The following is an 18,397-nucleotide window of genomic DNA, read 5'->3' as shown; positions in this document are numbered from 1 at the left end:
TTATTGAGGAAGATCCTTGACATCAACCTCCATATACATTCGTATCCACGTATACCAGCACATATTCATACACGTGCAAACAAATTGTGCAGTCACTGAAGAAAATAGTTAGGTGGTTTCTTGGTAATTTAAACACAGTATGCACACTGTCCAGAAATCTATGTATATATGCAAAAGAATTAAAATCATGTATTGAAATAAATACCTCTACACAAAGATTTATAGGAACACTACTCAAAGGACAGAAAGTGAAAACAGTGCCAATGTCCTTGAGTTAATAAAAGGACAAACATGTATGGTGTATGCCTATAATAGAATATTAATCAGTCACAAAAAATGGAAGGAAGCACAGCTATATGTGATTACATGGATGAGCACTGGTAATGTTAGGCCAAGTGAAAGAAGTCAAACTCAAAAGACCACTTATTGTATGGTGTTATCAGTTTGAAAAATACAAATTAGGGGAGCATAAGAAGACAAAAAGGAGATCAACAGATTCCAGGGCCAGAGAAGAGAGAGATGGAAAGACAACTGCTAATATGTTGAGCGGCTTTGTGGGGGGTAATGACAAAAATGATCTGGATTTAGATATTGGTGATGGCTGCAGAACATTTTGAACTGTGCAAATTGCCTTCTATAAATGTAGGGAAGGTTTTATTAGATATGTAAATTATGTCCCAACAAAGCTGTTATTTTTCTGAAATCAGGTTGAGCTTCATGTATATAAATCTTGTGAGGAAATAATAGAAATCATAATAGTTAGCTCTTCATCAGGATGTTGGATAAATTTGTGCATGTTGCAGCTTAAGAAAATAACAGTTAATGGCAACACCAACAACTAAGCTAACCTTTACATTCAGGAGGGGTCTAAGGAGGTTCATAAATAACTGGAAAATAAAAGCTATAGAGAAATGTAAGAAATTTTGGGTTGTTCTGACTAGCAAAACACGCTAGTATCTGGAGTCGCCAATTATGGGGCTTTGAGTATATATCAGTCATGGTCACAGAAGGACTCAGGCAGTGCTTACTAGGAGATTGAATGACAGTATGGGCAAAGCTAAAGAAAAAACTAGTAGTGGAAAACAATCAGACTGGCAGTAATGGACAGTACTGGGAAGTCTTCTTGTCTTATAGGGGCAAGGGAGAGAATGATGATGAAGAGATCAGAGAGGGCTTGGAGACAGCTGGCTACTCACTAGGAAAATAGACTGAACCTAGAGAAGGAGTTTGGCTCTAGAACTTTCTTATAACTGCTATACTCAAGAAAGAATGAACATTGGCTGACCAGAAGTGTAGTGGAAATTAGCTTGCTGGTAGAGTTTTGGCATTGCAGTTTTTCTATGCTGTACATTGACTTATGTACATTGATATTCTTTCGAATAGGAATCTGAATGCAAGATAAATAAAGTCATCAGAATAGTAGTTGGATACACGAGAGAAAGGGAGCGTCATTAGTATAGCAGTAGGGGTACACTCACTGATAAGTAAGATCCAGTCCCTGTTGGGGGAAGCAGTGAAATCTTGTTGAAGGGACTGAGGTAATCCAAACCTGCCCATGCTCCTTGTTTTCTAATAAAGTCTAACATAGATTAAATTGTTAGTCAAATATTTGAATTTTAACTAGGCAGAGAAAAGACACCAGATCTTTTCATTTTCCTTTGGAAAAAGGAGAAAAATTTGATATGCTATAGTCTGAAATGTATTGCTTAGCTATGTGGGGTCATATCACAGCAAGCACTTCCAAGGAAGGATGTGAAAACAGCTCCTCTAGAGAGTCAGCTTCCAATCTGTCCCTAGATTTCTAGTCTGTATGCTAACATTCTCTGTCAAGATTAGAGAAAATCAAAAGAAATAGGAAATCAGGATGGTGTTTCTTTATTTAACCTACTGAAGCAATAAGTTAATGGAGTATAACCATCTTAGACATAAATGATAACAAGTAGAGATGCCTATATGTTAGAATTTTGTAGTTTCTAAGTGGAAATGACAGTCTAAATGTCAAATTCAAAAACAAGGTTTGCAGAACACCACACCAAAGGTCACTGTTATAAGGCAACATTCAGTTCTGGAGACAGTTATAAGATAAATTCGATATTGTGTGATTCCTGTGGTATGTTGCTATCATGAAACTAAAATAATTTTTAAGCAACAATATATCAAAGTGGAATTCCAAGCAGGTCCAAAGTATGTATTTACATGAAAAAGAATACCTAATATTTCTTAACTGGAAGAAAAATCATTTAATATTCCAAATCAAATTAAAGCATATCTAGTATGTTCTGTTTTGTAAGCAAAATACTGCTATTTAAACAGAAATATTTCAACATACCCAAAGCTTCTGTCAGGCCCCAAACCTTCTGTCCATAGATGTCTGTCTTATTCCAAGCAAATGTGTAGACAAGATTAATTGCAGCAGGAAACCACTTCTGTGTGAGTCGCCCTTCCACAGCTACTGTGAGGTGTACTTTAATCATGCCCACGGGAATCGTTGAATGTGTCAAAATGATCCGTAGCAAAGTTTTATACCCAGGTGTTCGACTGCTCAGGTAACTCAGCCTCACAAAGCTAGAAGGAATTGGGATTTCCTCCTGTACAACCTAAAATTGAAATACACAAAACAAAACAAAAATTAGCTTTCCAGTGGCCACAGGTAGAGGAAGCTAACATATGCTTTGCTGTCTGTGAACCAGACTAAAGGCCAGTGAATACTGGGATCTACTGATGCCAAGTCATGTATTTCCAGATTTTTAGGAGACTGGGTGACCAAAATTTTAATTTTCCATCAAATCTGAATAAGAATGAGAAATACAGCCAATGCTACAGATTGCTCTCATCTTCTACCGCCAGGCATGATTGTAAAAGAACAATTTTATTCTTTCATCGGTGTTCCAAAATTTGCTTAGCAAAGGTTGGGAAAGATCACACTGCTGAATGTCAAGTAATTCCATGCTCTGAGTTCTATTAAGGGGTCGTCTACTTATATAAACACACACACACACACACACACACACACACACACACACACACACACACACACACACACACACAAACACACATCCTTACTTGGTTCACATATCTCAAATCAATTGCCTATTTAGGATGGGTATCCTAAGAGGAAGGATTGCAGAAGCAGGTTCAGCAAGTGATATTTAATGACAAAGATTATGGGATCCCTGGAATTAATCTTTATTGAAACCATTATGTTTGTTTACATTGGAGCTTTGGAATGATCTGGGGGTCAAATTTTTAATCACAGTTTTATTTTTCACATTTTTCTTTGTGACTGTATGTACAAATGGCTGGGTATAAGTTTCTCTAACTTGGCACCAATGACAGAAAAGAAAATTCCCACTAATTCCTCTGTAAATCTTGTAGTAAACATTGGTTTCAGAGTGAAAATGCCATTTGGCATTGTAAATTAACTGCTATTACTTATTTGTTTATTACTATAGATAGAAATAAATGTCAAAAACTGGTAACTAAAATTGAATCTTCTATTCCATCATTTTCATCTTTCAAAACAGAATAGCTGAAGCGTCCATATTATTCAGTAAATTTAAGATGATGTGGTACACGTAAATATTGTTTGTGTCCTGTTTTATTATTAACAAAGTACTTTTTATCCTTCAGCTTCTTCATATTTGCATGTAAAGTCCACAGAATAGATTGTTAAACACAAAGCAACACATACTTTTCCAATGACCTATTCTCTCTTGTAAAGCCTTTAAATTTGTCTTATTTTTAATGATGTGTGTGTATGTGTGTGTCTGTCTATGTGTCTGTGTATGTACATGTGAGTGCAGGTACCCATGGGGGGCCAGAAGAGGACATCCCATCCTATGAAGCTGGGGTTATAAACAATTGTGAGCTACCAAGTCTAGGTGCTGGAAATCAGACTTGAATCCTCAAGAGGAATAACAAGTGTACTGAACTGCAAGTCATTCCTTCAGTCCCTCTTCTATATTCTTTGTACAGCATTATTTCCTCTACATTATATGTCTCACATTAAAATTGTCCACTGGCTTTGTAAATTCTTTAAACTGTAGTTAACACATTTGTTACCTTAGTATTTATTTGCATAAGGAAATACATAATTCTATTTTTGAAAACCTTTGTTTTTTCTTTGTGGAAGAATTAGTATGCCAGTTAGATATACTCATTACTTTCCTGTTTTTCTTATTTCCTAAGGAAAAGTGTTAGAATAGCCAAGACAGCCAACACTTTGTGTTGCTTTTCCCAGAGACGGTTATCTTTGTGTGGGGCGTCTTTAGTAGGGGATTCTGAGAGCTTTTGAGGCTGTTGTGATGTAATAAAAGTTAATTCAATCTTGGAGTGTCCATTAAACTCTTTTAGGAGTACACTTCTTGAGTTTTGGATCTGTACGACTTATATATCCATTTATTTGGCATCCACTTTTAAATAGCATTAGAATGTTTCTATAATATCGTCTAGGAATGGTATTATGACTGTTGGAGTGGCTTAAAACTGAATTGCGATAAATAATAATTCTCAGGAAATCTACACTCTAAAACTCAAATACTTAGAAGCAATTTTGTACAAAGCATACCCACTCCAGGCTAGAAAACCACCTTTACTAAATACAGCTAAACAAGAACTTCCATGACTTCTGAGAACAACAACAATAAATACAACCCGCACAATGGAAGAAAAGCAGATTTTTAAAGAAGCTTCAATTTTAGAACCACAAACACTTCAAGATCATCGATTATACTGCTATCACTATTAAGCCAGCTCACCATGTTTTTTAGGGCACTGTATTAATTAGGTCAAAGTTGACCATTTCTCTTGACAGCTAGTTCATCTTGCTATTTCCAGGCCACAGATACTGCACTAATATCCTTGCCAATAATGTATTAGAAAGACTTCATTCAAATGCTTCTTTTAAAAAAATCAAGAGACCCATATTTTAGGAACAGTGAGAATGACAGAAAAAAATAGCCATAATACATTGCTAAACATACTAATGACTATAACTTTATACTTTTGAAGCCCAATATACCTACCTGTAGTTCAGGGACAATAGTTCCCCTTTCTGGACAGGACCCTCCAAATGATGTAAGTGGCGAAGGAAGCACAATAGGGTTTGGGCTGATGAAGTTGGAAATATCGCAGGATGGTGAGTCTGCAGTAATTCTCTGCATGATTACTTTCTCCACCACAATAAACTGATTCCAAGGCAACCAGAGTGTTCTCTTTTCAGACAAGAAAGGCGATCGGTCAAAAAGTAAGACAACAGAGATACCACCAATGGCTACGAGGTCAAAGCTAAGAAGAACCAAAAGCAGGAAGAGAAGGAAAAAGAGGAGGAGGGGAAGGAGGAGAAAAATTAGGAGAAACACGATGAATATATGAGAAGTTCAAATATAACAAATTTTAAAATAAAAAATAGTTCAATTATAGCTTTATTTCTTACTTTTGGAAAATTATTTCCACTTTTATTTTCTGTTTTATAAATCTCTATTCACTTGCTGTTCATTTCATGGATGATTTCTTTTTATCACTCAGTAGATATTTGATATGGGATTTTGTATCAGTAGTTGATATTCACCAGACTTAAAAATCCAATTTAATATTGTCTTAAACTAAATAATTGTAAGCTTTTCTTATAAATCCAAATCTGAAATTACTGCTTTCACTTGTGTTAAGGAACATATAAGGATGACTAGCTAAATTTTGCAGTATTTCAAATATGCATATTCATCCTGAAAATTTTATAAGTAACTATATATAGTATATAGATATATTTACAAATATGTGCAAACATATATTCTTTAGACATATGTATAAAAGGAAAGAGCTAAAGGTTAAATGTCTTTTTCGGGGATACAAATATAGTGTCAGAAATTAGTGTCTCTAAGACAATTTTGGGAGAAACATACCAGCACAGGAAAAGTGTTCAGGGAAATTTGAACTAAACCATGCATGAACCTCCTGCATCTGACAACCATCTCCTGCTCCTGATTGTGCCTGAATTCCATATTTAGGATTTCTGATTCTGACTTCTTATTGTAAGACAATTGGTAACTTATCCTGCTCAACTCTGCCTCCAGCTCTTCTGTATCTCTGAACAAAAGAAGACTCTCTTCTGTAAACCAACTATGTCCCGCAACAGAAGTGGTCCCTGACAAGACTATTGTGTCAGAGCATAAAAGCCTCAGATTTCATTTCATTCTGCACTGATGGTTTCACCTCACTTCTTTTTTAAGTATAATGATGTCTTTGAGGTAATGTACTTGAAAGCACTCAAAAAGGTGGAATATGATAAAAAGTAACAAAATGATGAATCATTATCATTATATCTTAAAAATGGATAAAAGATAATATGATGCTCCTTAATAGTCAAAGCACTGCAAGTACATAAGGGAACAATATAAGCATCTCCTTACATTAGAAAAGGTCTTTCAGTAAAAACACTTCTTCAATGCTAAAAAACCTGATAGGGAAACTGACTAAATTATGGACATCTTACCACTTCCTTTATGTGACATTTATTAGGGTAAGTCAAGTATTACCATTTATCTCTTGTTGAAGAAATTTTCCAGGTAAAGAAAATGACTAGTAGCCAAGGATGGATAATATCATGTTTTTATTGTTGCTATTTAAGTAAAGTAGCAGTAATATTAAAACAAATTCCCAAAGGAGAATTTAAGAACCAAGTTAGGAAATAATCTTGATGTGAATTTAAGAAGAAAATCCAAACAGCTTGTACTTTAGACAGAGAGGGTGAATTCATGATAACATAGAAGCAGTTTAAGACAAATGTCATGGGGGAAAGTCCAATACTGTTTGTCAGGAAATCTTTCCTTTTGATCACCCTGTACGTAGACTTGACCTCGTGTCCTTTGCCAAATGCACTTGATTTGTACAAACATTAAGCCTTAACTCCTTATGTCTAGAGTGCTTATTTATTGAAAAAAACAAACAATAACAATAACAAATATAAAGACCCAAAAGGTAGATTATCCAAGTAATAACATAGCTATCTAGGAAATATTGTGTTTCTACAAAGGGTAAGCAAAGAGAGCAGCCACTTTTTTTGTGGGAAGAATGAGTTTGACTTTAAATACATCTCAGTTTAGGTCTCTTCTCTATCATATTAACTTTGTGTCTGAGTTATTTTTTTAAATCTCCATGAACTGTAGTTATATATTATTCATAATGGATCCAATAAATTTATGTTTACAGCTGCTGCCGCAACTAAGACACTTAAGTGTCGAGTACATAGCTAGGAATCAGCACATGTTAGTGTTGTCCTCAAATTAGATGTATTCTCCTACTAAATTTTCTACACATTTTTGGTTGCAATTCAAATAACTTGTAGGCTAGCTTTTGATTACTTTCAGGAAGAGTCACTGCCTTTTGAGTTCTTCTCAAATCTTCCTCTAGGCTTCTTATGGTATTTGTTTCAACTTGGTTAAGCTATGAAACTTGGTTACTCAACCAAATATAAATCTTAAATATTGGGGGAGATATTTTGGTATGGGGATATTTTGCTGATAAGGTTAATTTCTACAACCACTTGTCATTAAGTAATAGAGATTTCCTTGATGATGTGAGTGGGTCCTAGTCAACCATTTCAAAGACTTAGAACCAAACTAAGTGAAGCTTCTTCAGGTCCTGCGCAAGTTGTTTTAAGTTTTCAGTGGATCAACTTGCTTTATAGATATTAGATGAGCAGACTCCACAATAAGTCCAATTCTTGAAATCAGTTCAAATATATATATATCTCAATATATATATGGAGTTTGAGTTTTAACTCTATCATCTCTATTATATTAAACTCTGCTTGGGCTGATTTTTATATCTCCATGAGCTGTAGTTATATATTTATAGCTACTGTTATAATTGAATGCATTATTTCTGGAAATAAAACAAAGACATGTATATATATATATGTTTTCCAGAAATAAAACATATATATATATACATATATAAAAATTAAGTTAGATTTCTCTACACTTAACATATAAATATTCTGTTTTCTCTATTTTCTTGGAGAGTATTGACTCTCCTTTCCCTTCTTCCCACCTGGCTGTACAAAGGAAATATTGTCTGGCTTACTCATTGACATGGAAGCAGAAGGCAGATCTATGCCCTAAAATTAACGTCAACCTTTGCAATGCCAAGCAGAATTCCCTCAGAATAACTTATTCTCTGACATTTTTCTTATCCAAAATCCCCTCCACTTACATATTACTAAGAATGTTTTTATGTTATATGACAGTAAGTGTAAAAGCCCCACGAATGGTTGTTTGCAGATTTTCATCAATCTATAAGATGTCAAACCAGTCCTGTTCATAGGTGGAAAATTATCGAGACCTATATGATGTCTTATGATATCCATCAATCAGGGTGGATCAGAGGGAAATGCCTTTATCCTCCAACCTTGACAGAAGGTTCCTGAAACATCTAATGTTTCTCAGGTACCTATTTGTAAAAGTTATTTCAGCTCTGTATTGAGTATGAGTTCCATTTCTATACTGAAGGTGGTAAATCATTGAAAGAACAAGATAGACTGAGTTGAAATCTTGGGCTCTATCCTCACCACCTGTGTTAATCTCAGTAAATTTTGCCTTTTGCCCAAAGGAGAAGATATAAATAGTAGATATAATAACCCATAGGGGCTATTATGAAGAGCAAGATAATGACATTAATAAACATATTTGGCATACAGGAAACTCTAATGCAAATTCGTGCTCTCTTTAGACTTGACTTTTATTTTCTGCTACTCTTGTCCTTTTCTAGATGAGTATATAGACTTCCATCTGAGTGTCTAGACAGAGGTCTCAGTCTTCTATCATCATTCCTCCTTTTGCTTTTGTCTCATATCCTGGATCTTCTCCATGTCTCTAGGAAAGGTTTTGTCAATTTGAAATTTGTTAATAATGGAGGCAATCTGTAGTCCACATAGAAATGTTATTTGACATAAGCTTGCAGAAGTGAGTTCCCCAAGATAGGGATGCTGCTGGAAGGATCTGCGAGCACTGCAGTAGATTTGTAGGACTGATATATGGAGACATAGGGTCTTCCCAGAATCTTGTACCTCACACTTTGTTTACTTGGTATCTACATGATATATCAGCTTTTCTATAATCTTTATTTTTGGATGTATTTTACATATGATACTGTACTTTAGAAATGTTCTTAGTCTGAGGTAGCAACAAGCAGACATATAAAAGGAAAATCTTATCACAGTCACATTAAGTCTGAGAAATGCTAATGGGACAGTCTGGATGGCATTTAGGGTACATATTTTGAATGTATACACTCTTTATGAATCCCAAGAAGAATGTCATTGCCAGAGGGGACTCTTGCTAGTATCTCTCATTTACATAAACCTACTTTTCACAGAAAGCTCATCAGAGGAGGGTCTTGGCATTTTAAACACAAAGTGTACAAATGTCAACAAAAATTATTCTCTATAATGTTGTCTGTCATCTGGAAATAGAATCTTTTCGATATTTTAGACATCAAAATTCTTTTAGATTCTTTTATAAAGATAAAATGAAGCATTGACTCAAGCTGAAGCCCAATCACACCTCCATGACAGGTCATAAGAAGTCAAACAATTCTTTTCTCAAGTAATATGTATGATTCAGGATAATGGCATGACAGAGTGTAGTTTCATGTATCAGTTACTGGTGAGTGAATGTGCAAAATTCTGTCATTCAACCCAAATGAGAGAAAGGTCCGCTTGAAGTAACAGAGAGTTCTAATTATGGACTATTTGACAGGAAATATTGTTTCCCTAACAGCTTTGTGAAGCTTGTTATAATAACTAGATGACTGCTTAGTAATGTAATTTACATACAAATAATTTCTAAGCTCTCTGAAACCAGTTTCTTGTCTTAAGTAGGTTAAAAACCTTCTCTTTATGGCTTTTAATTTTTACACACATTTTCTTGACAGGCAGTTCAAAAACTAAATTCAGCAGAGCTCAGGTTGTGCAATTAGCATCTCTGAAGTGGGCAGGACTAATAAGGTTTGATTGTAGGTTCTTGAAATAAGATAGTCCCTCACACTGTGATAAAGCTCTGAGCCAACAGGTCTTTTGTGAGTATCGAAGTGGTTTGTTATGAGTAGGACATGTTAAGGGTAGCCACCTGGAGACTAGGGCACCGCAAGACTATTATTATAGTGTTCCTGAGTGTCATAAATAGCTACCTTCAAGATGGACACATAGGTCTATTGACTCAAGGATTCTGAACAAGTGTCTGTCTAAGTGACAGCAACAAAAATGTTTTTGGGAGAAAATCCTTTCTCAGGGTGAAAAGGCTTAACTTTGAGGCCATGCTTCCCAGGTCTCAGAGAACCTTAAGAAATCATTAGAAGTCAGAGGGTTGGTTTCTTGATATTAACTCAATATCAATACATGGGTTGGCCACGATTGCCAGCAAATCAGTTGAGTCACTATGGAAATAGGTGACCCAGAAGGGTGCTTTGTTTTTGTGATGCTAGGGATCAAAGGCAGGCCCTTCCCATGCCAATTCTACCATGCTATCCCTGAACTACATTTCAAATAGCAGGGAAACCCTTAATTAACATGATGGGATTTCGAACTTTTAGAGGAAATCTTTCTACATGGCCATTTCTAAAAGAGTTGAAATGTTTGGAAAGAACAGCCTATGTATTCCAGACTTCATCATTTATTATTGGCATCATGTCCCTAAAATTTGAGGTTAGATTTGTAAATGGAATTAGGGGACCACATGCTCAGTGTTTCAGGAGGGCTTGAAAATAATAGTGTAATGGGAGAAATTTGGCTTGTCCTAAATTGGAAAGAGAAGGAATAAATGTCACCATTTGCTTTTCTAGATATAGCGAAAAAGAAAATGGGTCTTACTCTTCCTGTAGCTTTACCTATGGCTAAAGGTCAGTACTCTGCTCCTATAGTGAACAGAAGCAAAAGGCATACCTTCCATCTTGCCGACTGATGGTAAAACCATAATCACTGTGATGCAAGAAACTGACATTGACTCCCACAAGAGGGGTTCCATCCACAGCTACCACTTGGCCTCGAATTACACAGGCACGCCTGCAACAAAAGATCGAAGGGAATCAGAAAAGCAAGATAAAATAAGAATATAGATGTCAAGTTGTAGCAACTTCGGAAAACACTCAAGACTAGTGAAGAAAACAGTCATTTCACCAACCAGAAATAACTACTAACAGTATTTTGTGGATAGTAAGCTTTTTACACATCAACACTGAGATTATATTAGGTATCATTCATAATTCTGACATTTTACGTTAATATTATGTTATTGGTATTATCTGATACATCGAGAACATGTATTTCTGTTATTACATAATTTATCCATAAAGCAATATTCCATTACTTGTTCAATTTACCTTTTATTTGAAGACATGCTGTTTCTTCATTTTTTTCTGTACTGAGCTTATCTCCTTTGGAGAGTGCTCTATTTATGCAATTTTACTTTATTGCTTGTCAAAATTAAAATTAATGACTTTATTTAATATACAAATGCTTTCTAGCTATGATTGAAGTTCCTATTGACCACCTACATCCCTCTTCTTTCTGGGCTTTCCATTTTATGTAATCATCAGTATCAGTTTTTGTGTGTATTTTCCATGCATCAATGCATACAAGAATGAATATATTAAAGCTTATGATGCACACTGCCCAGCTACTATGTCTAGATAATAGAACCAAGCAAGTGAAGTTAAATGGATGACACAGTGTGTGTATATAATGTGCATTAGTAGGTGTAGGTGTGTGTTATGCTTCCATATAGAGATGCAAGGATAATCTTGGGGAATGGCCTTCACCTTCTACCTTGTTTGAGACAGCACCTCTAATTATTGGCTGCTGTATGCATCAGATTATGTGGCCTACTAGCTCTTGTGGTTTCCTTAACTTCACCTGCCCTCTTGTTATAGAGGCACTGGAATTGTAGACGTGTGCTATGATGTCTGGCTTTACATGGATGCCGTGGACCTGAACTCAGCTTGCATGCTAAGTGCTTTATCTACTGAAGCCTCTCCTCACTACCTTGGATGAACTTGAAGCCTATAATGAAGATACGGTATTCTGTAATGATATTATATTTTCCTTCTCTCATTTAAGTAAAGCACTTATGAATACTTCCCTTTAAAACACATAAATTTCATTTTCTGGTCAAAATGATATTTTATTCTAGTTCCTAAACAGGACTGTTTCTGAAGGATACAGTCATAAAAGTGCCCATTGCTTTTCAGCTCAAAGTTGTCTGAAAAATTATAACACATTTTAGGAGTATATACCTTAATTTAGGGTCATGGAATAGATTGAAATTTAGGACTTTCCCTTGGTCTGCTGTTGGTTGGAGGTGTGAGTAATAAGGAGGGGAGAGTTTTCATCAGATTCTAGTTCTAGCTTTGGAAGTTCTGAACTCTTTGTTTATGAGTTTTGTTGTTCAAACAGACAAGGTCAAGGAAAAATAATAATGTCAATGATTTTGCTAAAGCCTTGAATATTATGGTCTCTTTTTCCTTTACTACATAGGATTCATGGTGTGCTGGAAAGATAAATCTTAGATTGAGATGGGCCATGATTTTTGGACCAAGATTTTCTGATTAACTTTAATAACTTTACCCTGGGATTTTATATTCTTTCAATATAATCAACACTCGAGGCAAGTGCCTGAAAGCTAATAGTAATAGAAGAGACTTTGAGAACAGAAACTACACAACCAAAGCATCTCCAGATGAAGAAGATAGGTAGCAACCTCAGCTTGCTTTAGACAATAAACCTCATTTCTAAATTCTATTGCAGTTTGAGAAACTAATTCTAAGTCAAGTTGATAGGACTTATTTGGAGTTCCCCAAGAACAGTCTGCAGCATGTTTTACAAGACATTAAGTATTACACAAAGGGAAATAGTATAATTAGTGCTACCCGAATTTTTGTATATTCTGAGATGCCAGACCAATCAATGTTCCTAGTTCTGTGATACAGATCATTGACCTGTAAATTGAACACTAACACCTGCTATACCGTGTCTGATTCTCAACCATTCTCATGTTAAAATCCTATTTGTTATAACATAGAAGAAACCCACAGTCCTTGAGATCTAGATTTTAAACTACTATTGACAAATCAGACAAATCTGATTCTAAACCCAATGTAACATTAAGGAAAATAAACAAAACCTCTTCATTCCTATAGTAACAGCTTATTTTAAGATTTATAATTCTTATGTATATCAGTATTTTGCCTACATGTATATAAGTGTACCAGATGAGCACAGTGTTTATGGAAGCCAAAAGAGGGCATTGGATCCTCTGGAACTGGGGTCATAGACAGTCGTGATGGCCATGTGAATGCCTAGCTAGTGCTTGCTGACTCTATTTAGGTAACACAATTCTAGGCTCACTCATTTTATTTGCCCACATTAATCTGGATATTGTATCTTTCCACAGTTGTACTAGACTCAATTATTTTTGTTTTTATTTTGTCAAGCCTGGTTGGCATTATTGTCTCATATTTTATGACAGACACAGATCTGTCCCTTGTTTTTTGTTGCACTTTTATTTTCTATATAGCTTATATTTATGAAGGATCCAGGGCAGTGAGTGAAAAGTTATAAAAGCTATCATTATTCTGTGCAATTCCCTGGATTCCTCTCTTCCTTCATTCTGTATCTCATTCTGAGGAGACTTGTCTTTTGACTCTTCTGGTTCTTAATATTTTTCATATTTTATGACACACACAGGTTTGTATGATAACTACTCATCAAAGTCATCATTATTCAAGACATTGTCTATCCATTCTTCTCATTCATTTCAATCTCCATCCTTCATACATAATGTGCACACACTTATCTTTCAACTCCCCTATTTTTTTATTTCTCATATTTTATGATCCACACCAACTTACAGAATGATAAAGCTTCGTATAATGTATTATTTTACATTTATCAGTATTGAGCTCTTTTTGTAATGTGTTAGGTTTTAAATGCTCTAAGGTCCCCAAAATATTGTTGCATTTGTTCTGATTATTTACACACTACATGTCATCCACTTTTTCACAAGAAAAATTCTTAGCTCTTTTTATACCTGAGTTAGTGCTTACTCTAATCACTGACCAGTATCAGCCATTCAGTGTCGGTGTAAATTATCTAAATTTAAGGACAATATTAAAACATTCTTCTTAATTTGCAGCAACTTTGACTGATATTGCCTATAGAAAACTAGGGGAAAATCTTCTCAGGCACTTTGTGTCTCAAAACAAAAAAGTGTTGAGTACAAGTTCTCCCCTATGGTACCCAGCTTCAAGTGGCCAGTAGAGTTGATTATGCCTTTATGTTGCCATTTTGTGAACTTCATTATCTGTTCTCCTTTTACTGATTCCCCGAGGATATTTAATTTCTGTACCATTTATATAACTTGCTTTGAGTGTTGTTTTTAGCAACCTGTGAAACCCATGTATTTTCAAGACTCTGGTTGAGTAGTGAGGTGTACATGGTCATGACATACCTTTGATAAGCCCTACGCTATTTTGCATACATTTGTTTATTCCCATTGTGGTATCATCCTGTTTTGTATCCCAGAGAGTACCCGGATTTCTCCAATTGTATCTAATATAGACATAACCACTTGACTTGCCCTTGGGACGTTAAGCTTGTCATATCAAAATTCCCTTCAGGGTCGGCCTGTTAACACAGGCCTCTAATCCCAGCTACTCAGGAGGCTGAGGCCAGAAGATCACAACATACAAGACCTGTTTGGGCTACATATGGAGTTGAAGATCAGCCTTGTCAATACAGTGTGGTCTTATTTAAAAAAAAATATCTAAACAAGATGAGGGTATACCTCAGTGGTAACATGTATAAGGCTCTGGCTTCAATACTCAGTACCACAACAAAGCAAAATGAACAAAATAAAACTCCAAACTAGCTTAACCTCAAATTCATGTCCTTTAAGGATCCATGTTCCTCCCCTAAACCATCTCCATTCAATATCATAGAGAAATCTTCAGAGTCTTTAAGTCAGATGATAGAAGATATGGTCTGGACTGTACCTATGCTGGCTCTGCACCAGCAGATATATGCCCAGTACAATCATGTGTGTGTGTGTGTGTGTGTTTGTGTGTGTGTGTGTGTGTGTGTGTGCGCGCGCACGCGCTTTGTGCTTATGCACTCTCAATGCCAGGAACTGCATGCTTTTCATCTTTGCTGGATTGCTATAGGACATGGATGCGACGCCTTGCTTCCTTAAATCTTTAACAAGAACATCTCCTTGCCATGCTTGCTTAGAACAAGGTAAGTTGAACTTAGATGGCTTGTCCAGTGTGACTTTAGAAACACATGTGGGGAAGATCATCCCTCACAAATGTCTCTTTTTCTGTTTTCTGGAGAATACCGCCTGTTTCCAAGCTGCCTGCCTGCTGTCACTATACTAAGGTAGCAACCCCAAGGGAAGTGTTTCCTCACTTTAACTAAATGGTGAATCTTCGAAGTGTTTGGAGTTATATTTGAAGAACAGATTTTTACTGAGAGCCTTATTTAACTAACAAGCTGCTTGTTAGACATTTCTGATGCAAAAAGTCTAATTCATTTTGTATTTGCTATTTTCATGGCGCAGTCAAATTATCTCTAGCCTTCAATCAACCCTTGGTTCTATTCTCCTCTGTACTTATTTGTTGTCTTTTGTCTTCTTCTCTGTAAAATTTCCAATATTCATTTGACACCTCTGGCAACAACATTAACCTCAAGAACAGAAGTTGGTTTGAACAACAAGGTTAAAAACTAAATTGCTGAAAGAAGATGTAATTTACTGCATTGTATTTCTGATTAAAATCTTTCACAAGGAAAATGAGGTTTAGGGCCAGAGAAGTTACAGCTATTTGCTTTTGTTGCTAACCTGAGCATAATAAGCAAGCCTTGAAGTATGACATTAAAAAACAAGGACCTTTCTAGCTGGGGATGAAGTAGTAGGTGGACAGGTTAGGGGACTTGCTCCATAGGAACAGGTGAGCGAAGTCCTTTCCACAAGCTGAACACTACACAAGAAAGAACACTGAGAGGGCCAGGGCTGGAGAGGCCACATGACTTCTTTGCTCACTAGTGTTTGAATTTTGCCCTGTAAATTCCTGAATTGATCGTCGGTTTGTTTAAGACTTCAAGGGTCAGAGACAGACTACATAATGAGGCCTGCTTTGAGCATTCTTATCACATCTTATACAGGGGTTAATCATAGCATAAATCCTGCAGCTGGAAGCTGTGTCATTCGGGGTGAAACACTGCTTCTGGGGCCTTATTGGAATATAAATACCTCTGAGTGGTTGTAACAAAGATTTCATGATGTTTCCATTATTCATTGCCATCTCAAAATAAATAGGAAGGTCTTCAGGGTACAATTTGGGATGTCAGTCCTAACGCCTCTGTGGTAATCTTTCGCTCCTATAAGGCAGTGATTCTCAAACTTGATGGGATGTATACCTCAGTACCCTGGAGGGTTTGTTGAAGGAAAGATTGAACTTCAGTTGGCATGTCCACAGACTATCTGATTCGGTAAAGTCTGATGTGGGACCCGAGAGCTTACAGATTTAACAAGTTCCCGAGTGCTGCGGATCCTGCATGTGTAAAGGCCAAACTTTAGTGAAAGCAGACTATCAGCTAATCAGCCAATTAAGATGTATAAACTCCTAGGGAAGGAGACGGAGAGCACAAACCATAGCAAGGCAGGAAAATAAACAATTTACAATCTTACTACTATGAAATCCTTGAGTTTTAATTCTTCCATAAAAGCCTCCGGATAAAGGTTTGCGACAATTGGCATTTGGGAAGTCACCCTGAAATTGTCACAACAAAAGATGGGTGAACTATCACATGAACTGTGGGGTACCTTCAGAACCAGAGGTTATAAAATAGAAATATGTTTTAACTCAATTCATCGGTTCGAGATAAGTGTCAATGTTTCCTCTCTTATTGTTCTCATTATATGACGCTCATAGTCACGTCATTGCACACGTCATAGCCTGTCTGGGAAGACAGTTAGAGTCTCTTGCTCTTTCTTATTAGAGAACCACACCGGGGCCAAGAACTATGTGATTTTCTCCTCTGTGTCTTTCCAGTTGCCTGGAGTGCACAGCACATGCTCAGAAACAATTAATAGAATTTCAGCTTTTATTTTTTTCAAATCTGAAGTTGTATGATGCTTGTGTCATATCCTCACGGCAACACTTAAAGGATGTCAGAGACTACTTTGAGGTTCCTATGTGACAGATGCCTTACAGTTCATTTATTAGAAGCCAACATCCTCATCATGGAGATTTTGTTTGATAATTGACTGCTTCAGAGTATTAAACAATATCTGCGCCATTGGGCAAAATGAATTCAAAATGAATTTGAATTCTCAAATGCTTAATTTATGCACGCTTACCCCATTACTAATTTATATATTATCATATAATCACTGTTCAATATTTCCTAATTTAAATACATTTGAGTTTTTTTTTTTTTTTTTTTTTTTTTTTTTTTTTTTTTTTTTTTTTTTTTTAGTGGGAGGAGTATTGGCTTTGTGGGAGTCTAGGCAGTTTGGATGCTCACCTTCCTAGACCTGGATGGAGGGGGGTGGTCCTTGGACTTCCCACAGGGCAGGGAACCCTGATTGCTCTTTGGGCTGATGAGGGAGGGGGACTTGATTGGGGGAGGGGGAGGGAAATGGGAGGCGGTGGCGGGGAAGAGACAGAAATCTTTAATAAATAAATAAATAAATAAATAAGAGGATACACAATGTTTTTGATATGTTATCTAGGTCAATACAGCATGACAAAACCACTTAATACTGCAGCATAAACCTATGCTCATGTTCAAAAATGCGAGCGCAGTGCATGTTCATATGAGAGCCCAAGAAAATTTCATTAGTTTTTGCTTAAATAGAGCAGGATGACTTACACCTAGTACATTGTTCCCTAGCCCAAATAAATAATACTTTCCAAGTGGGAAACATTAAAAGCAGCTGGGAGTATTGTCCATCAACATTCTATGGCAGTGGGAAAGGTGTCACGATGGAAAATGCAGATAGCTTTTTAAGCAGAATTATTTTCCTCATGGCTAGTGATGTTTCAAGTAAAACAAAATGGGGGCACTCACCCTGAGGTAGGGTGGCTATTTTCCCATCTGCCCTGGTAATTGCTTGTCAAAAGTAGGCTTGCTTTGGATGCCTGCGATCCCCAAAGTAATGGGAAAAAGATCAAGTGTTTTGAAGCAATAAGAAAACTGATGACGCGGTTGCATTTTCAGTACTGTGTAAGTGCCACTTTGCTTCATTTAGACACAAGATTATTTTGGTCTGGAATTTGAATCCTGAAATATTTGTCCTGTAAGCCCTTGCAGCAAGTCTTGAATAGTCTGAAGTGCATTTACTTTAAT

At 36.2% G+C, this 18,397-nt stretch overlaps 1 protein-coding gene across 1 annotated transcript in view; it reads right to left on the bottom strand.

The window, feature by feature from the left end:
- The window catches only part of LOC121443414 (teneurin-1), a 348,703-nt gene that overhangs the window by 127,502 nt on the left and 202,804 nt on the right, over positions 1-18,397 (bottom strand). Inside the window, exons 13-15 of the mRNA XM_041645172.1 lie at positions 10,937-11,056; positions 5,025-5,286; positions 2,330-2,597 (exon numbers count right to left, since the gene is read on the bottom strand). Of these exons, the coding sequence (XP_041501106.1) occupies positions 2,330-2,597; positions 5,025-5,286; positions 10,937-11,056 (650 nt within the window). The remainder of the gene's footprint in view (positions 1-2,329; positions 2,598-5,024; positions 5,287-10,936; positions 11,057-18,397) is intronic.

This window comes from Microtus oregoni, unplaced genomic scaffold (genome assembly GCF_018167655.1).
Source record: "Microtus oregoni isolate MIOR12 unplaced genomic scaffold, Mior012 000106F_ref0000393, whole genome shotgun sequence".
Taxonomy (NCBI): domain Eukaryota; kingdom Metazoa; phylum Chordata; class Mammalia; order Rodentia; family Cricetidae; genus Microtus; species Microtus oregoni.
The sequence above is the reverse complement of the archived record's forward strand: the minus strand, read 5'-3'. Positions and strand labels throughout refer to the sequence as shown.